This window comes from Pieris napi, chromosome 12 (genome assembly GCF_905475465.1).
Source record: "Pieris napi chromosome 12, ilPieNapi1.2, whole genome shotgun sequence".
NCBI classification, from domain to species: Eukaryota; Metazoa; Arthropoda; class Insecta; order Lepidoptera; family Pieridae; genus Pieris; species Pieris napi.
This window is the reverse complement of record NC_062245.1, coordinates 354,762-376,019: the sequence shown is the minus strand read 5'-3', so window position 1 is coordinate 376,019 and position 21,258 is coordinate 354,762. Positions and strand designations below refer to the sequence as shown.

The 21,258-nt window shown below is 34.2% G+C and overlaps 3 protein-coding genes and 1 non-coding gene across 13 annotated transcripts in view; 2 read left to right on the top strand and 2 right to left on the bottom strand.

Moving 5' to 3' along the window:
• Positions 1-10,793, bottom strand: part of LOC125054589 (AMP deaminase 2) — a 40,522-nt gene extending 29,729 nt beyond the window's left edge. For 3 of the 10 annotated variants that reach the window (XM_047656569.1, XM_047656568.1, XM_047656581.1), the window contains exon 1: positions 10,626-10,793. In XM_047656569.1, the coding sequence (XP_047512525.1) occupies positions 10,626-10,734 (109 nt within the window). In that variant the 5' untranslated portion in view covers positions 10,735-10,793. Of the gene's footprint in view, positions 1-670; positions 776-2,686; positions 2,829-10,625 lie in introns of those variants that run through there. The other 7 variants (XM_047656576.1, XM_047656579.1, XM_047656577.1 and 4 more) reach the window with 6 other exon arrangements.
• Trnay-gua lies at positions 2,378-2,463 on the top strand. The gene is given in 2 exon segments: positions 2,378-2,414; positions 2,428-2,463. It is a non-coding gene; the product is annotated as a tRNA-Tyr (tRNA).
• Positions 10,794-11,300: 507 nt separating the features above from the next.
• On the bottom strand, positions 11,301-12,515 carry LOC125054594 (ATP synthase-coupling factor 6, mitochondrial). Its single transcript, XM_047656587.1, has 3 exons — positions 12,357-12,515; positions 12,059-12,204; positions 11,301-11,540 (listed from the first exon to the last, which is right to left on the bottom strand). Exons 2-3 carry the CDS (start codon positions 12,202-12,204, stop codon positions 11,363-11,365), a joined length of 324 nt encoding a protein of 107 aa, XP_047512543.1. The 5' UTR covers positions 12,357-12,515; the 3' UTR covers positions 11,301-11,362.
• A 646-nt stretch (positions 12,516-13,161) lies between these two features.
• Positions 13,162-21,161, top strand: LOC125054593 (myosin-11-like). The gene is made up of 14 exons (XM_047656586.1): positions 13,162-13,382; positions 13,462-13,625; positions 14,448-14,650; positions 15,215-15,402; positions 16,601-16,707; positions 16,886-17,060; positions 17,339-17,434; positions 17,725-17,930; positions 18,243-18,489; positions 19,330-19,389; positions 19,466-19,603; positions 19,822-19,950; positions 20,570-20,689; positions 20,896-21,161. The coding sequence occupies exons 1-14, from the start codon at positions 13,272-13,274 to the stop codon at positions 20,983-20,985; spliced, it is 2,034 nt and encodes a 677-aa protein (XP_047512542.1). The 5' UTR covers positions 13,162-13,271; the 3' UTR covers positions 20,986-21,161.
• The last annotated feature ends 97 nt before the right edge of the window (positions 21,162-21,258 follow it).

The window sequence follows — 21,258 nt, the reverse complement described above, 5'->3', positions numbered from 1 at the left end:
TGAATTATTTACTTCACCTGACTAAATACTTGTATGTTTAAGAACAAGCCCATATTTTCATAAGCCTTTACGATGATTTCCCTACATAAATGTTAATCGAAATTTTGAAAGAACGTCACACAATTACTTGTATATATTATTAACCTTTTATCAAATTAAAAAAAAAAATGTGTATACGTTAATTATACTTGTGTATATGTTTTATAGATTTTTTAAGTTTTCATCGTCCTCTATTGATCAAAAGTTGCCTACGTATTTAATCTTGTATCTAGTTAATTAATATTTTTTGTGTACCATATGAACGTATTTTCACGCTATTTCACACAAGCTAGTTAAATTTCTACCATTATTATTAAACGTATCAATTGTCTATTTAAAGTTATTATTCTCCACATCTACGTCACCACTTCAATATTTGTCACAATAGCTAAGAATTTTGCAAAAACACGTCATTCATTTTTTTTTCAATATTTTTTAAATTCTAGAAAAAACATCGTTAATTACAAGCCCTTGCCTATACTAACAAAAGTATATACTTCTGTATATAACTAAACTATTGATTTTTAATGACATTTGAAAACTATGCCACGTTTTTCAAACAACCTATTAAGTGCCTTTCAACTTTCGATTAGAAACTACACAGTATCCGAAACTAGCATTTTTGTATTACCAACTTAATAAAATATGTTATAAGAATATAATAGAACACTACACAGCTGTTCTGACATCACATTGAACAAAAATTCTATACCGCGTCGCGTCCGCTGTTCGCCGCGTCCACGAAATAACTGAATCGCTTTAGATCACTGTTTAGTATGTAAACTACATCCAAAGAATTCGAATCTATAGGGTTACCACTGGTAAGTTATTATTAAGGCCGATTTACATTATCTTAGTGTTTAGGAGAGTGCTTTAGTACAGCTTGAAAGGCAAGTTCTTTAGCGTAGCGTTTACTAAAGCAAGTAGCGTTTACATGTTTCAACTAAAGTACTATCCTAAAGCACTCTCCTAAACACTAAGATAATGTAAATCGGCCTTTATGAAAAGGCCATTGAAAATAGGTGAACTTACTCAGTCAATCCGAATTCTATGAATTAAATTTTTAAATATAAGTTTTAGAGTAAACATTTTGATTAAACCTTATTCAACTTCGAACATTTATAACCAAGAAATCTACAAAAATTTTAAACGTTTAATAATCAGTAGGTATTAGATAATTAAGGCGACTACACATTCGCGAGCTAACTGATATTTCTATCCACAAGCACTCCACGGCAGTTACAAGATAGGGCACTTACCGGTGTATAATGAGTGTCGCAACGAGTCTTGAACCCCAAAAATGCTTTCAACTGAATGTAAAATAACAAGTACGACAAAAACCAGTTACATGTCTGGCTAACTTGCCAACAAGCCAGCGAAATCTGTACAAGGATTGCCTATTAAATATAATTTATGTTGTTTATCCTTGCAAATTGGCTGGCATTGTTCAGACGCAATTTATTTATTCGTACTAATAATGTAAAATATCTATACTACAAGAACCGGTTCTTCACATAACTGCGTTTCTGACAAAAACATGTATAAAATTAGTACGCTTTTTGTAAATAACCTGTAAGTAAAATAACAGAGTTTTTATTCTCAATTTATTACAAATCAATGAATAACGTAAAATCCAGTTTCGGAATTGTCAAGCATATGGCGTAGATGACAACACTTTTCAGAATATTTCACAGATAGAGCAAAAACGATAGTTTAGAATTCTAATTTTAAAATCTATAATTTAATTTTCTATTCGAATAGCTTATGGTTTGCTGTATTCCAAAAAAATGACAGCCCTAGGCGCTATGGCTCGCGATAGTGAGCGGTGACCCGTCGAATGTAAACAATGGCTATGTAAATGTAACAATATTCAATAGAGACTATTATTCCGTATGTATCTTTCCATCAACGTGGAATTTTTATCTCGACTAAATCATACCACAGATGATAGACGATTTATTACTTCCTTCAAACAGTAAATATTATTTATAAATGGACAACAAAATAACTTTTCACCGTATATACAGAAATGTGATGAATAAATCCACTTAATAATTCTATATAGTATGTCGTTTTTGTGAGTTTTTAATGCGTCTGAATTTGAAAAATTGAATAAGATATTCAGGTAATTCATAATGATTTGGTTTCTTAATAATCACGTACTTTTAAAGGACTACTAAATATAATTTTGATACTGTACGATTATCGTGACGACACTGCTGTAAATGTCTAAACGCACTTTAACATTTTGTAGTAATAAAATCAATAGCATCATAGTCGTAACATGTATTACACAATAGTCTATGTCCGTATCGATTATTTCGCCAATTTAAACACACCTTCGATAGCTCAGTTGGTAGAGCGGTGGACTGTAGAGGTTAAGCTGTCATCCATAGGTCGCTGGTTCAAATCCGGCTCGAAGGAATCTTGTAAACTTTTTATTCTTAACATTTTTATTTTTTCAGTTATATGAAAACACCTTTTCAATTACTACAAACAGTTATAATTAGCTATCGTAACATGTTAGAAGTTCTATTTATTTTAAGCATTTAGTCACAAATTTCATTTATCATCTAAGACTGAAGAAGTAATTTGCATGTTGCAGGATTTCCCATACAAATATATATACATAATATGTAAAACTTACCTCCGTCATCAAAAAACGAGTCGGTGATGATGAGCGGGGACCGAGCCCCGTCTTGGACGCCTCGAGATGACATATTTAGTTCAAACACAAATTTCACAAGACTACATTACACTTTACACTCTGTTTAATGAAACTAGAAAAATCTCAGGTTTTATGCTTCCTTTTATTTACGATGCGAGTTCCCAAACATAATAGACCATTTACGGACAAAGCTTTACGTTGATACTACTCATTTCTTCTTTGCAATTTCACTAAGTTATTATTATATTAGAAAACATAAGAAATGTGTTTACTACGTGATTATCTGAAGGTTTTGTTCTGTTGTCATGTGTCGGTAGGCTTTGCAGCCTTTAAATCTAAATTCTATAATGCCGACTTGCCTCATACAATGTGTTAAAAACTAAAATTTTATCGAAATTCTACTCACTGTGGCAGTAGCGTAACTATACCATCTGGGGCCCGTGGCAAATTCTTTTGATGGGGCCCTATCAGTAAAAATCGTCACGTTGTACTCAGTTGTAAAAATTAAAAATACTTTTAATTTTTTGACATAAATTCAGCAGGCGTTATAAAGTATTCTGCACTGCACACACATTGGGCCTTGAAACTGCGCAATCAATCTAATTGCGAGAAAAACTAATAAATCCACTAGCTATTAATAGACGCTTGCAGTTAACTCATTTCATAAACATCGCACAAAGTGACCCATTTACTAGCGACGGAATATTTTGGTCACGGCTTTTTGTATTACTCATATTTTAACACTAGAAAATGATTTATATATACTAACGGTTTCTTGTACATATCAAGTTGGAATATTATATAATGACCGAAATTCAGATAATTTCATTATAACTTATTACCGACCAACTCAAGACAATTATTGTTTCGTTGGTAATCGAACCCAAAATGGTAATGCGGCATATGCGTTCATCGATAACCAAAGACAATTTAATAATAACCACTCCTTCTATGGACAGTGTATTCATTTTTACAACAAAACCCCAAGCGATTAGAGAATTATCACTGAATAAATTCAAAACTCTAGTTAAACGTAAATTAATCAATAAAGCTTTTTATATCCTGATCCTTGAGATTGTTTTGCTCCAGTTCAAATATTTATGGCTGCCTTAAAAACAATTTGTATGACTCAAAACTTGGCGATTAAAAAGAGTGGCGGAGAGTTTCTTGCCAGTTCTTCATGCCTGCTCTGCGCCCTTGACGCGAACTGATAGTAAAAGTAAATTTAGAATCAATTTAACATCTTTTATGTTGACGTTCATAAGTGTACTTTGTTACCTATATGAAAGTTATTAAAAAAAACTGTTCATATTAAAATAAATATGCCAAAAATTCTGGCTATAGTGGGGCTGGTGACACTAACAAGCAGAAATCAATGACATCATTTAATTTAAGAAAAGCAATTTAATCATTGTTAAGTTTTACTACAATCTATTTCACATCTTTCAATCGTCATAAATAAATGCAAATAGGATATTGTATACGTCATATTTCAAATTCAAATCATGAAATCTTTACCTAATAGGTAGGTAGCATTAAAATTAGCGTTTGTAGTGTTTACTTTAATTACCTTTGCTATTACATATTATATTAATAGCTGATGTATACTAAGATTCAAGTTCTTTGATTAGTGATAGTATGTTTTTTATTACATAATCACTGGTTCACTATAATGCTTTACGAATGTTAATTACGAAAAGTCTAATATTTTTTATTTCTTTCGATAACTATTATATATAAATAAATTTAGGAAACCTGCAAGCATTTAAATTTCTTTATGGAATTAAAATAATTTAGAAAAAAATACGCGCATTAGATTTATATTAATCATAAATATATTTAAGTTAAAACATCTACGCTTTTACGGCTTTAAAAAGTATGTATAAAGCACGTCAATGGTGCACTTATACACACAGTGAAGCTCTTTAAACATATAGCAAGTAAATTTACTATTTTAAAAATAATTACCATTATTTTAATAATAAAGCAGTTACGAGTAAACACGAGGACACATCCATTTCAGATTTATTTCATATAAGATTTCATAACGTTTGGTGCGAATTGAAAAATATTTTTGTATCGGTCCATTTATCTAAAGGCAACTTTCACCTTCTATTATTTGTTATGAATTTAGCACTATACCTCTTAAACGTCATCGGATGTAATACTAATTCCAATCACCGCGAAAATTCGATCGTAATGTTCGCTACTTGACACTTGGCTCATGGCTGATTCATTGTTTGGATTGAATTATGCCCGTGAAATTGATTCTACGGGCTTAAATTCCATCTTGTTGACTCACATTAATTTACTTCAAAACGGCGACAAATGCGTCGTATGTTGTTGATTACATTTTATATGTAACATTATATATTGTATCACTTACACCGGCATTTATTGTAGAAATGTTGTGTGGCTTCAGTCATCAGTGGCGTGCGATTCTCATCCCTGAGGACGTAGTACTTTTGTTCTTTCGTTCTTTGTGCGCATTTAACATTCGCTCGCACGGTGAAGGAAAAACTTGACTTACGCAAAAAGTCGGCGTGTATCAGGCACCACCGACTTGCCTATTGATGAAAACAGATACAGAAATCTGAGGCCTAGACCTAAAATGATAGCGCCACTGATTTTCTTCTTCGGTATTTTTTTTTACCCATCTGCAATCAGCCTCTTGGCTTTTATCACATTTTATGATATGATTTTGAGGCACTTAGGTAAATACATATCCAATAATTTGTTTTCCCTCCGTAACTCACACACTAACAAACTACAAGTCTCGCCCTTCTCAAACACGCCGAAACACGCATTTCGGCCGTTTCCAAGACGCCCGAAGCTAGAGGGTTGACGTTAATGTCTTAAAAGATCGACAATGGCAATTCCCAAATATTTATGGACTTCAGCATTTCGTGTTAACCACGACGCACTACTCATATTTCGCAGTGTTTGTAGCCGCTGCAGGATTTCGATATTAGAGCGGCTAGAGACCCCCAGAGCTGTTTCCCATAGGAACATATTGGTTTTATGAAAGTTTATTCTCTAGAGTCTAGACTGAGCGCGCTTTTTCTGCCTAAGAGCCAGTTTATGTTACGAAGCTTATTATTAACATGCTCTTTCTCGGCTTTTATATGGTCTTGCCATGTTAAGCGTTTGTCCAGGCGCATGCCCAAGTATTTGGCTGTAGTCCGTTTTCGCAAGACAGAGTCCTCCTTCCAGAGTCACCGGTGAGCACTCTCCTCTTCTTAATGTGAACGTGACATGAACTAATTTCGCTGGGCTTTCACGTATCCTCCAATTTTTTAGCCATATCCTTTTTTGTCCAGGCATGATAATAAATAAATTTCACATTTGACCCTGAATATGCGGTTTTGCAAATAAGACTTCAGGAGAAGACACACAGTATTTGGTAGGTACAACTTTAGTTTACAGAGGATGCCCTTACGTCATACTCGATCAAAAGCCTGCTGTATATGGAGAAATTTTAATTTTTTTAAACAAATTTAACATACGCACCGTATAAACATAAAAACCCTTACATATTTAACCTACCCACTCGTTGTTAAGTATTTGGTTCAGAATACCGAGTTCATAACGATATAAATTGAATTTCCTTTACAAACTTTAACAAGATATCGACAAAGGGCAACGAAGCACCTGGAATAGCGATAATGATCGCAGTTTGGAGACTATTTTGAGTGCGAACGAGTGCCAAACTCCCACGCTGGATGGCGCTCGCGTGTCAAAGACCTAAGAAATAAATCTGCTTATCACGCTTTCCGCGGTAACAAAGGATCTTTAGGATTTTATTTATAAATCAGCATATCATGAGTGGCCTCGTCTCAAATCACGGACTGTTTATTTGAATACTATAGTTTCTAATCTAAAAATTCTTCATAATATGGGTTTTTCCATTTTTACGTAAAAATTTCATATCATATTATCACCAGTAAATTTAAGTTCATTTGTCTTCTTTCGTGTCATACAAAACCAGATCATAATATAATATAGACATTTCGATGATAAATATTAGATAAGATTTCAACTTGTAACGTAATCACTACGTCAGTGATGCTGCAGGATGGAAACTTTGTTATAATTATTCCATTGAATCGACTAAAAACACGTATCGTGCGTTATTATTTTTCTCAAATATACCTTAAAATTTCCCATAAAACGAATAATATACCAGTCTGATTCCGCGACCGTGACCACTTTCATTGAACAAGTACGTGACGAATTTACAACCTATTGTTATCGACTTTTCGCACTTTAAAGATTTATGTTAAAAATACACATACATTTGAGAAAATAAGATCCTCGAGTGACTTCTAAGGAAGGCCTTCAACTAAACAAAGTAATGTAAATGTTTTATTCTTGTTGATGTAGAGCGATTTGTCAGAGCTGTAAACTGTATCTTAGATATTTATCTACATATTTTGAAATATAACGTTTTGCTTGCTTCAGGACCATCAATCCCTGTTTCGACCAATATTTTTTCGGTAAAGATTCCAATAACTACGCATTAATAATAGACAAGATACTCTTTTTCAGGTGTATTTCAGATTTATATGTGTACATATATGTTACCTTCTGTTCAAGTAAGCAACCGATTAGGTATATGTTATCTGATAAGGATACATATGCAATATGCATATCCATAATATATAATGCATTGCAATTGTGATGTTATGTAACGCTTTTAAAAGAAAATACTATTACTTCAATAAGGGGAATATATTTACCTTATTTTAGGTAGTAAAATGTTGAAAAATAAAACTTAGTCACGCGTAATACATTTTTTGTAAAATGGCCACATCACAGACTAAAAAGAAGCGCGGGAACTCACATCGACGTCATAGGTTATAGCGAAGCACTATGGTCTATAGATCATGCCCTTTTTTATTTTTTTTTTATTTTTCACTGCATTTGAACAATGCGTTTCGCTGTATGTTTGCCTGTCGACTGAACGCTAGTTGGCACAGCTACAACTATACACGCTTTTGTATTTAACACAATCAAACGCGTCACTCCTCGTCAGTACCAATCTGTCAAACTTTCGTAATTCCGAGCGGGATAATCGTTTTTCAGGTATATTCATTTTAATTTCTAGATAAACGAATTTTTAGTCGCTAAAACACCATCGTAATTTATATAATACGGGTAAGTGAAACGATGTTTGTTTACGGAATATTACAAGGTGTGGCGTAGAATGATCTTCTTTTTTTTTTTAAACGGAAGTTTAATACCGACCTACTTTCATAGCTAACTTTTGCTAACTTTTGCTTTGAATCATTATATAAAAAAGCAACGACTGTTATTATTATATAAAATATTGTATAATTACAAACAATAAATGACTCACAAGCAAAATAAAGAAAATATTTCCTAGCGGAAATGATTCATTTTAGAATGCAAAATATTTTAATATGGAAAGTAGATAACGCTTTTGACGTACCTATCTACCAATTGAACAACAATAATTTTCTAAGGCAATAATTGCCAATTATTGTCATAATGTCCACTCTATGTTCTTGAATTAATTATTTGAGTATCGTTAATAATAAAACTTGGTCCGTACGGTTTAGGTACCATTCAAAAATAATATTAAAAAGACAGACTAGACAGTTAGATAAATCGACTTAATTTATTTGTGATCTCTTTGTTGATTAATTATGCGTTGAACAATCCTTGGCTACGAATCGCAAACAAGCCATGAAGAGTACACAATAATTAATGACCAACTCGAAAACATTTACGTATATTTTATATGTTTTTATAAAGTAGATATTTATAATTCAGGTATTTACTTGTATACTGTGGGTAAAAAGATTTTATTGACAAGATTTCGTAAAATGGATTTCTGTATTTTATAATTTATAAGTACCTACTTGGGGTACATGGTCATAGACTAAAGAAATCTATAAAGAGTAAAATTCAGAAACGAAGCTCATCGAGACTTGACAGACTCTACTGTGGCCCTGTATATCAAAATCTTATACGCAAGTCTAGACTTTAAACGTTAAGGTTAAATTACCTAACCTAACTGTAAAATTTTACGGCGAAGTCTACTCCTGTAACTTAAATTAATCTTCCGAATGCTGACAGAAGACGCAATCAGAGCAAATCGGATCGAATAAGTAGTAGGTAAAGTAGGTAGTAACCAAAAGACTGGGGTGATTTTATGAAATATTTTATGATAAGATGATTTACCTTTTTAGTACATACCAACATGGAACATTTTGCTATGCTACCTCGGAGACTGTTTCATTTTCCGGAATGAAAACTTTTTAGGTTTTTTCTGTGAATTTTTCTCTATATAAACATCAGAGTTCAAGTCGTAATTACCAAATAAAAATAGGATTAAAGGTTGTATGTATTTTTGTATGCTGTATCATAAAAACAAAAAAAAACATAAAAATTTAAGGGTGGACCACACTTAACATTTAGGGTTTGAAAGATAGAAAATAGCAGATTCTCAGACTTACTGAATATGCATAAAAAAAATCATAAGAATCGGTCGAGCCGTTTCGGAGGAATATGGGAACGAACATTGTGACACGAGAATTTAACATATTAGGCAGATATTAATTATCTATTGTTGCATTCATGTATCACGACTCAATTGGGTGTTTGTTTAGTTATAATCATATTAAATAAATCAATACCATTCGCCTATATTACAAACTAACCCGAATCTAAAATATAAGAAATGATGATGAGTTAACTAGAAAGTCCATCTTTATCTCCATATCTATTTTAAATTAAACACCTTATATAAAAGTGCATTTAATTATTTCAATTTAACACTACTATTTCGAAATATATAGATAGGATTTTCCTCCTATACCTTAACAAACATTAATCATATTGAATGTCGTCGTTTGTTAACGAACGTTGGTTTTTACCACATTATAGTTACATTTTTCTCGAGGGTGTCTTCGTGTAGGCCTCATACTCAAAAACAAAGAATACTGAAAGAACAATAACATAACGCGTCACCATTCAAGGCCTTTTTCAACTGAATATATAAAATTTCATGTGTTATTAGTATTTAGCAAGGCCGACATATAAGTCTGGAGCTATTCAAGATAAGGATAGTGCAGGCACGCGATCGCCATACTGCCATCTAATTTCGTAAGTTGATAACAGATAAGATATTTGACGATTTTATTTTTATACAAAGTTTACTGTGACCTATTAGATTACTATACAAGCACAGTGTTTATTTAGCTAGACTTTGTGAGGCAGAAGCCATGTTATATTATTTTTATTGTAAGTAATTAAATATTTTATATATTGATATTTTCTAAATTGATTTAGAACTACGACGACTTGGTTATCAATAACCTACATTGTTAATTACGATTATACAAGTGCAATCTTTATTAGTTTAGGTATTATTAAAATAATACTACAATTAATGAAGGGTTTTCGTTTTCTTTTCCGTCACCTATTAGAATTATGCATTTAATGAGTTTATATTTGCAGTGTAGACACAATTCAGACCTGATATAGTAGAACATCTTCCAAGTCTCCAATGAGTAAATCTTTATTATAAAATAGGTGAGTGTGCCAGAAATGCTCATGTTTACACTACGCCAGCTGACAAGTTTATTGATCGGCAGACTACCCTTCGCCGAACAGATGCACCCTCAACATATGGACTTCACAATATACCTACTTATCACCAAAAGCCGGTGTAACTTGAAAAAATAATAATGTCCAAGATCTAATTTTGAAATTACTAGAACATTATAGCGCATTGCTGCAATCGGCATAAAGGACGTAAATAATTAATAAGTAACAATTGTATCAAATAATTCTATACAATTAAATCAAAACGATTATTAATTGACGAAAACCACGTTTTTCTATTTCAAGAAGCACCAAATACCTACCTACAATAGGAATAATGACTTACCTATTCGTTTATTGAGATGAGGTGTGCCCCTACTGTGTTCCTCCTCGTCTACGTCGACATCAAAGGAGAATGGAAAGCTTTTCGTCGAACCGACGAAGCCCGCTGCCATGGCAACAATTATTTCTCAATAAACCATCCGACACAACCTCTCCAACGCTGGCAAATGCGACACTGCCGTACGTGCCGACTGCCGTGAAACTGGAAGGATATGCTATCTTTACGATTTAATTCCAGCAACGTCACGTTGACTCAATAATTGCTCATTGAATTTTAAAGTGCTTCTCAATGTAATTTTTATTTTTGTACTCAGTCAATTCATTTAGTTGTATTCAATTAATGTCTACGATTAAAACAAATTGTTTTAATTAAGAAAATGTCGTAATACACTCAAAAATTTTACTTTAAACCCAATGTATTTCAAGTCATGAATAGAAAAATTCACTATGAATTTTGCCTGATCCTTAGAATCTTGCAATTGGTTAAAATTAGTATTTGCTGCAATATTCTTTCAGGCGATTTTTTTACTACATAAAGCCGACTAAAAATATGCACTGAATTAATGTGAGACCAAATTTTCCTTAATGATTTATTTGGAACCAAAGAAACAGTAAAATGTTTAAGAACACTATAGCATGGTAATGTTTAAACATCAATAATAAGAATAAAAGTCACATATTTAATTTATCATTTATTACCTAACACGGCAGCTTATTTACCATTCAATACAACTAGTTAGTTTACTTCTTAGCGGGGGCTTGTTCATTAATTGAGTCCAATTTGGGATCTTCAAATTTAAAAGAAGGGAATGCTGTCATGTCTACACCGGATCCTCCACCAAATTGTTTTTCTAGCTTTTCCAATTCATTCTTCAACTCCTTTTGAACGGCAGGACTGGGATCTACTAGCTTACCACCTCTAAAATAAAGTGTCTATATCAGAATTTAGTATAATTATAATAGATACCCTATAAATAATCTTCTTTCATTATAAAATAAATATAGATGTGAGCAGATCACTAGCATTACTTTATAAGTTGTTTTTATCTACATCCCTAAAATTTACAATATGAGAAAAGACATTTAAAACTGATTCAATATTCATGATCCATGAATATTTTTGTTTGTTTATAGAAAACATGGACACATTGATAAAACATGTATGGAGCTTAGATAAATGCACAAAACAGCACAGCTCGACTCGAAAATATAATAAGGTAAAAATTTACATGAGGCCTTTTAAAATAAATCTACCCTATGCATACCCATACCCTACTAATTCAAATTTGAACAACCGCATGAATTGGTGCTTTTGAATATATGACCATGCATAATGCATCGGTTGGTTTTCAACACTTGATGTAAGAATTACTAAGGTGGTGGTTGAATGCACATTGCTTCCTCATATTTCAAATAATAAAAATTAGGGCAACTTACGCGCTTTTCTGTTTGTATTCCCTAATTTTGTCTAAAAAGAGCTGTTGAATGGGATCTGTAGCTTTTGAGGTTGCTGCCAAGTTCCTTGTGACCACGACCGAGGCCCGGGCAACTCGGAGGCTGCCGAGTAGTGAAGATGTGATCATCTGAAACCAATATTCCTAACCTTCAACGAACGTTACATAACTAGTACATATTCACTTTTATCAAGATATTATACAAGTAACTAAAATTAACTGTAATGTTTGTAAACTAAGTTTTTCCATCATTATTTAAACATTTTACTGAATTATCACACCTTTTCGCTTCAAGTTATAGGAAAACTGTTAGAAACTTAGAAAATCTTCTGGGCAGGGGAAACTAATAAAATTTCCCTGTTGTCAGTTGTGTCACAGCCATCTAATAATAAAGAGCAGCGCATTAGTATACCAGTCAGAATTGACATTGACACATGACTTGAGAACATTACAGAATGAATCTTGCTGTCTTCCGCGCAATCACCCTAAGGTGGCGCTGGGAACCCCGTTGTGCCCATGGGCTTGCGGGGGGTTGCGCTGTACGCGCCCCGCTCAACGGCGAGGCGGTCGTTGGGGCGGGCCTGGAGCAGCCCTAAGCCTCGGTTGCGCTGCGGAGCGTTCTTCGCTCTCGCAGCGCCTTATTCGTCTCATATCGGTGGGGCTGGTGGCGCCCCCCCGTGGCGGCAACGGGCGCGCGCGGGCGCGGTCGTACCACACCGGGTGAGACCCTCGGTTACCCGAGGGAAGCCCAGCGAGGCAGACCTGCGGACGAATCCTCTGCGCGCTCCGAGACGCCGACGGGAGGGGTCCAGCCCTTTTAACATTACAGATATACAGCCTTGCCCTTGAATGAGATAACAATATACATTTTTATAACCCTATAAGGGCCTCACTTTTACTAGACTATATTTATTTTAACGACTTGTCTACCTTAAAGACGTGGATTCGTATAAATAAAATAATAACATTAAGTATTAAACTATATTAAGCAATTCCAAAAATTATTACTACAAATTTGATCACAGTGCTTGTGTTTTTTTAATATCTAATCTGTGGTCTATTCTGACGGACTCATTTGTGTATATGTCTGTGGTCCGAATGTATATTTTCCCGCGCAATTAATTTTTCTATGTCTATTTTCCGAATAATTTCCCTAAAATATATTCTAAGTAATATATAGTACTTATTTATAAAAAATGGATATTAATACCATTGCTAAACTGAGAAATCGTCAAAATATTAATGAAGACAACAAACACGTACAAGACAAACTTTCCAAGTTATCATCAGATGCAATAAAGCTAAAGGTGAGGTTTAAACTTAAAGGTTGCACGCTTAAAGTTAAACTGCCCAAATACGGAATAACAAAATATATAATTCTCATAGGTAGCACAAGATGCCATTAATTGGGATCTACGTCAGAAGTTGCAGCAGACTGAAGGCAATCATGAGCGTCTGCAGCAAAATATGGTGGACCTTCAAATGCAGTATGAAACCGTATCCGGTCAATACCAAGAGGAATTACGTAAAAGACCTGAAATTTTAAACAAGTGAGATTTAATAGAATTTAATTTATTTTTGTTTTAATTTAATTTTGTGGAAATCGCATTTAAAGTTGTTGATGTGTTTCGGCTTGTTTTTGGAATTAAATACTTTTTATTAAAGTCACGATTATGAAACTTTAAAGATTTGTTCTTCGATAATGACTATAGGAAGCTTTGAAAATTAATTTAAATTTTAAAATTATATAATTTACTAGGTATTGATTAAAAAAATGATTTATGTTAGGCCCATATTTTACAAAAAATATGTAATATACAGAATCTGCCAAGAATAATTCCTTGTACCTAACGACTGCAGTTTTTGGCAATATAGGCATATATTAGATATAAACACCTAAAATTAACTACATGTATAATGTATCGAATCAAACACGAATAGTTCGTTAGAATTCTAAACGGTTGTAACGAGATCTGTGTTTTTGTCTTACAAGGGTACAAATACGATTTGCGCAACTGTTGAACAGTCAAAGTCCTTTAAATATGGACACTTTACTAATAAGTAACTTTTGGAGAGAGTTATTATTGTCCCTTTTATTTCTTTCTCATCGCTAACCGCTAGATTTCATTTTGTGCCCTCAGCATTTAAAATCTCACTTTACCAAAAATTTTAGGCCCTTTTATTACTAAAGGAGCGAATCAATTACATTTATTCAGAATATACTATTAATTATTCTTTATGTGGGTTGCTATAACCAGTCACTAAAACGACTTAACCGTGTTTAAACTAAATAAAACCTTGCAAAATTATTTAATAATATTAAAATAGCACTAACATATAACTTGAAACTACATCTATCTTCCACAATCCAGGCTCAGTAGCACCCGAGAGATTTGCGATGTACTAGAAGACTACAGCTTGCGTCTCCAACAGACGCTATCGCGATGCAAGGCTGATCAGAAATCTCTTTGCGAGGCTTATCAATCTTCAGGACAGCTCGTCCAGGACCTTAAGACGTCTCATCAGCAGGTTCAAGAGAGAGACCGTCAAACTATATCCAGACTTCAGGAGATGGGTATGACACATTATTTTGCCGCACATCGCACTAAAGAATATTGGGATTGTGCATTTTTTTATAGCATAGGGGGCATATGTGCCAGATGCGTTGCCGGCCTTTGAGGAAGAAGTATACTCTTCATTTAAACAATTGGGGGTCGTATCTGCCAGGGAAGACTCCCACCGGGAGGATATTTCACAATTTGCTAGTTCGCAAAAGAAATTATCTTGTGAAGCGGATTGTGGGAGACTTCCAGCCACCGAGGTGATGCTGATGAATTTTGAGTTCATACAGCTCGTACGGTGATGAAACGAGGGAGGAGGGACCAAACTACTCTTCCATAGTACACTAGTAGAATACATTCTTAAATAAACCTAGATAAAATGAGTCCTGGATCTCGCATTGATCACAACTGCGCACAAAAAGTTATGGAAATAAATAGAGTTTATATTAAAGTAGTATTATTTAAATGTTTAATAGTCGAATAAAGGAAAGACAGTTTTATCTACATTTTAAGTATCAATTTAATTACTTTTATCAAAAATGTGAGTAATATATAGTTCTGTAATTTTAAATCTCAAGTAAAACTTCGCGAAGAACATCAAGCGAGCCTGATGGATCTTTTCAACTCGTCGAAGCAACAGCTCGATAGCGAATTAAGCAAAGCTCGCGAACAGCTTACGGCCTCGCACGCCGCTAAGGCCGATCTACAAATTTCGCTCAACGAGCAAATTAACAAGCTTGCATATGCCAATTCACAGTTAGAAAAGGTAAGCAATAATAATAAATTCATGCGAGAACACTTTTAAAGGATTGTTGTGTATCTGTAGTTAATAGCATACTCGTGAACGGGTGCTACTTGTGGTGACTGGTCGTACTTGAATTCGTGTATGCGGTGATGTTAGTTATTTCGACTGTGTTTTCGTGTTGTTCCCACTAGAATGTAAGTGCGTGCTCCTATTTCACCATGCCTCCTACTGACAAGTCTTTGTTTTTAATTTATGTTATTATTATTATTTACTTAAGATGTCATGTGGAACATTGTGTAATGGTTGCAGCTCCTTACAAACGTTGTGTAAAAAAAAAACAGTGCGATTAAAAAGAGTGGCGGAGAGTTTATTGCCAGTTCTTCTCTTCCGTTCTACGCCCTTGATTTGAGAACTGGCAGTAAATGTAAAATTAGAAGCATTAATATGTATTTCTTTAATGACGCATCACAAGTGTACATTGTGTTACCTACGTGAATAAATGATTTTTGAATTTGAATTTGAATTGAATAGTTAAACAATGCACACATTTTTTGATACGAAAAAATAATTTTACACGGGTAATCTAAAACACTTAACTTCTAATCTTGAAACTTTTTTATTTCAGATACTTTAGATTTAAATGACTTTAAATTTCTAGAGATCCGTGTGCCCTTTTTTTGTCAAAAGCGTCCTTCAATTCCCGCCATTTCTGTCTGCGCCGTGCCACTGGTCTATCTACCTTCTAAATTGTCTTCCTCTTTTGCGGTTATTGTACCTTGGGCTCCAGTTTAATACTTTGTTGCTACACTTGTCTGTTCCTCTTGCCATGTGCCTCGCCCATTTCCACTTAGGTTTATTAATTTTTATTGTAATATTAGCTACCGTAGTTATTCTTCTTAATGATGTATTCTTTTTTATATCCATTCTTCTAGTCTCTTTCATACATCGTTCCATAGATCTTTGACACACCTGTAGCTTTGTACGCTGCGCTTTAGTGGGCGCCCAAGTTTAAGATTCATATACAGGTAGAATACAAGTATTGAAGAGTTTTCTTTCAATTACTATGCTCGTTCTTACTTTCCATTACTTCTTCTCTAAGCGCCCAAAAGCTTTTGTTTAACCAACTTGTATACAACTAATAAATGGGTTTATATAATAAATTACATACGAAAGGATCGTAAATTATTTGAAAGCATTGTTAGTTTAAATGTTGTTACAGAAAGAAGAGGATATAACAACTCTCAAACGAGAGATGACGAAGATGGTGAATGAATTTAATAGTGAAATCGAAGGAGCTAGAATTACCTTGGACTTACATGAGAAAAAGTATTTTTTTTTATTACTTAAGATAACGATTCATGTAATTTAAGAATTCACAATTTCACAAATAGGTTTTCGGGTTCGATTCCCGGGTAAACACAATACTTAATTTTCAAAAACAACTAGCGCGGTAAACCTCTTCGTCGGTAAATAATCAATAGCATATATTTATTTAACTATTTAGCTTAAAAAAAGCAAACGAAGAAATATCGAACCTGAAGAAAGCTCTTCATAATCAAGAAGATTTCTGCAAATCCATTTCCGAGGAAAAGAATTCGTTTGAAGAAAAAGTAGCAGTCTTAGAAGAAGATAAAATGAGCGCTTTTGAAGAAATCGAAAAGCTTAAAAAGGATTTAGAGGTGAGTAGTTTAACAATCAGGCATAATTATATTTGTCCCTTCCTTTCTTACACAACAAGTTGTTCTACTGAACTATTTCAAATTATTATTATGAAGGTTAAAGCTACAACATAGCACTCACTTGTAAGAACTTTGTCTTAAAAATACAAAAGGTGCAGACGCAGAATTTAATCTGCTCCATTGGCAGGTTACTACAGAATTCTAATATTAGGTACATAATAAAAAAATTCAAGCCTCAAATCTAAATAGCAGTCATTTAATAATATATTTAATGAAAGGAATCCTGCTCATCTCACGACATCTCCAAACACGAAATATCAAATCTAAATGAGAAGACTGAGATGATGAAGATTGAACTAGAAGAAAAGGAGGAGGTGGGTAGACTTCGGCATATATTTATATAATATAAAATTTCATCAGTATCGAGCCATCAAGCTGGCTGATTCACGGAAGTCTTCAACGGTCCGCTTGAAGAAGACCGTCCCGTAGGCTTACACCCTTATACTATCAAAAATAATTATTATTATTATTTGGTGAGTGTTTCGAGTTAAAACGTGTCTGCGTTTGTGTGTCTATATGAGATTTTTTTAATATTGCTAACGAGATTCACAACTTAATTTGAATCTCTGTGTTTTTGTGCGAAGTAACTTTATTTAATTTTCAGATTGTGAACCAGTTTAAAGTAGAAGTAGAACGTTTGAAGGATCAAATAAAAGGACTGGAAGACGATAAGAAGAGTTTGACTGAAAAATTGGGAGAAAAGGCAAGCGAAGACGACTACCTCTCCACTCGTGTTCAAGAATTGATTACCGAAGTGACCACTTTGCAGCTTAACGTTGAGAACACTCGCAAGGAATACGATGATGACAGGTCTATATTTTACAACCAATTTTCTTACATTGTTATTCAGTCCGAGTCGATATTTTATCGGCAAAAACCTTACCAAAAACATCTACTAATTTTGAAATTTCTTCACTTGTAAAACGCAAAGTCCTTAAAGAGTTTAAACACCTTTTTTTTAGCATTTTTGGTAAATTTGTTGATAATTTATTAAAAACTATACAAATACTTTTTTATGAAGAAATTCCGTTTGATCGACTTCTTTCACAAATTATTTTATATCTGGGTATGAAAACCCACCCAACCGATATAGATTTGAATATTTGAAAATATTTGCAACAGGAAATCCACGGACCTGATAATCGAAGAGCTTAACGAAACAATAACATGCCAAAAGGAAGAGTTAGAAAAGAAAGCGTCCACTGCGGCCAAATTAATGACGGAACTTCAGAACAGCAATGACGCAATAAATAAGATCCGTAGCGCCTTGCAGAAGAGTAGGAAGGAGATGGATGATGAAAAAGAGCACTTTAAAGAAACTCAAGTGAAAATGGGCGTCAGGATTGAGCATCTCGAGGGAAAACTCAAAGTAAATCAATCTTTCCTTTCTATGAATTTGAATTGAGGACCTTCATTGCACTAACTAGGGTTTCAAGTGCAACAACGATGTGCAAAATCAGAGTGTAAACAATGGCCGGCAACGCACTCGCGAGCCCTCTGGCATTGAGTGTCCATGGGTATCACTTAACATCAGATAAGCCTCTTGCCGTTTGCCCCCAGTTCTATAAGTCACGTCTTCGAGTCTTAGTGAAAATATAGCTATTTCTGGTTGGATGTTTTACACAATTTTTTTTTAATTTCTAATTATATATTATCAATTCAGCTTCGGGAATGCTCGAGTCAAGACCGTTAATTCGAGATCTCGGAATCCTAGACATTTAGGTGATTTTGGAATAACTTCTTGAGAAGCTTAGTGTACCGAGAAGGCTGTCTGATAAGCGACATCTTATGTCAGTCACAATGTACCCAGCAGCTGAAAATGCCTTCTCAGACTCAACACTGGTTGGCTCCAGCCTTATAAGCGCAGTGTAAAACTCATAAAGATTCATATCTTTTTTATAACTGACTCTAAGCAGAAACACGTGAAGGACTCTAAGTTGCTCTCACAGTCTCTTCTTATTTAGTCTCCTCTTGAAGAGTCGTGTTTGTCTTTATTGGAGCTACACGTCAAATCCTCTGCAATCATTGATAAAAGCATTTATCTTAGTTTTCTGTTGCGGTGTTAATCTCGTCAAAGCAGTGGAGACGTTTAATATAGACTGACGATATAATCGTTCGATTATATTTTCCCGGTCTTTCCCTACGGCATTTACGGGAAAGTCGCGGAAGCCGTATTTATTCAGTGTGAAAAAAAACTTATAATTTTCAGGACAGTGAAAAGGATACGACAATGAAATTGAACCTTATTCAGGAATTGAAACAGGATAAGGTAAATAAAAGAGCTAGAAAAATCCTCTTCATATTTGTTAAGCCTACGTAAAAATTTACTAATTATGAATAAATAGGAGCGTCTCCTGAGTAAGATGAATGAAATGGAGGAGACGATAGCCAATGCTCGGGACCAACTGTCTGCTCCGAACAGGCCTCGGCCCTTCCTCCAGGCCGAATCTGACAACGCGGTCACGATGCCGATTCTTCAAGAGGTAACAAAAATCTTATTAAATTTTTGCCCTCTCTATATCGAACGCAAAAATTTATCTAAATTAACAAATATACTTATACACTGTGCAAAGAGCTTAATTTAACGCATTAGACTGTTTAATTTACACAAAATTACAAGGTGTTACTGCATCCTTGATACTCATCTCACCAGTGGTCGTAGTGGTCCTTCGAACCGGAATGACGTTTTTAACTCCCATAGAGTCGTGAAAAATCTCCAGTGCTCACGCCCAGAGCCATGATCCAACCTCCCGACAGGACCCAAAAGAGAGACAATCACAGCGTGTTCTCCAATTTCAGTGACAGCAGTGTTGATGATAACTCTATAGATGTAAGTTCATTAATAGATTTTTCAATTTCTTCATAGTACTACGCTAACGATACTGTTATATTCTTCGAAATTTCTACCGTGGGGTCTCGACACACCCGTCGTTACCGCACTTTCTTCTGAGTGATAAAGTGCTTTATATTACACCTAAGAGGAGAAATGAAAAAGGAAATATTTCAAAAAAATTGAAACACTCTATTTTACAGTGTTTTTAATTATTTTAAGTATCTTAATAAAAAAATGTTTTTTAATTTTACATCAGATGCGACTGGTGTTTCTAAGAGGAGTATTGAAAGAATTAAGTGTTAGTGAAGTAAAAGTAAAGTGTGTTGAGCTAGATGGAGCTTATGTCGAGAAATCAAAAATGATTTACACAAACTACTCTTTTACGGTCTTTGTCGGGCTTCGAACTTTTGTATCCACCCTCGTATGCACAGAATATTTATATGTATTTGACACATTTTTATTTATTTACAACCCACCCAACCTTACTAAAACCAGAGTAGACTAAATATAGCTTGGCAAAAAAAGTAATATTTTTAAACATACTGTATAGTGAAATTGCATTAGTGTGAGTACTATGAACGCGTCAGCTTTCGATAACCGACCTATACGTTTCTAGACCGATTTAGTGAACCGCCGCTTCGAGGCCATGTCCAAAGGGGAGCGACTGGCTCCGCTACCGCTCTCCGCTCTGAAGCGACGTCGGACGGGGACCACCTCCGTCGCCCGAGATTCGGAGGTACGTATATGTTCTGGATAGTTAAAACTCGTTTATAAAAATGTTATTTAATATTTTAAACATTCCCGTTATCTTTTATTACTACACGTTGTATCTTGTGTTCCATGTTTTTATCTTGCATTTTTATCCCGGGTACTTGTTGTATGAACTAAATATAAGTTACTTTTAAATTAAATCAGCGTACGAGTTAAAAGCTTTTTCCACAGATAATGCGATGCCCGCCTGCGCAGCAATACTCGAACAAGAAGTTTTTTAAATCGCAAAGACGCTGCGAAGCTAAGCCGAAAGCAAAATAATTTTATTTTATGTCTACCTACTTATTATTAATAGTAATGGTAGTAATACTTAATGCCGTTCTGTTAGAAGATATTTTTGTTAATTTTCTTTTTAGTTTATGTACCTCGAATGGTACTTAATCTTTTTTGTAACGCTTATTAAAAGTGTCTTAGTTCTTGTAATAAAGTGATTAAAGCTATTAATTTTAATTAAATAACCCGTTCCATATACAAAGTAGCTTTTGCTATCGCCGTTTCTGCTTTTTTAATGCTAGGGTTTGAATACTACGATAC

What these genes read in the sequence shown, in the direction of transcription:
- LOC125054593 (XM_047656586.1), top strand. Translation starts at nt 13,272, where the DNA reads ATGGATATTAATACCATTGCTAAACTGAGAAATCGTCAAAATATTAAT. An exon ending in CCAATTCACAGTTAGAAAAG is followed by an intron (nt 15,403 to 16,600) that starts GTAAGCAATAAT and finishes ATGTTGTTACAG; the next exon opens with AAAGAAGAGGATATAACAAC. An exon ending in CGATGCCGATTCTTCAAGAG is followed by an intron (nt 19,604 to 19,821) that starts GTAACAAAAATC and finishes TAACTCCCATAG; the next exon opens with AGTCGTGAAAAATCTCCAGT.
- LOC125054594 (XM_047656587.1), bottom strand. Translation starts at nt 12,204, where the DNA reads ATGATCACATCTTCACTACTCGGCAGCCTCCGAGTTGCCCGGGCCTCG. An exon ending in GAATACAAACAGAAAAGCGC is followed by an intron (nt 11,541 to 12,058) that starts GTAAGTTGCCCT and finishes ACTTTATTTTAG; the next exon opens with AGGTGGTAAGCTAGTAGATC.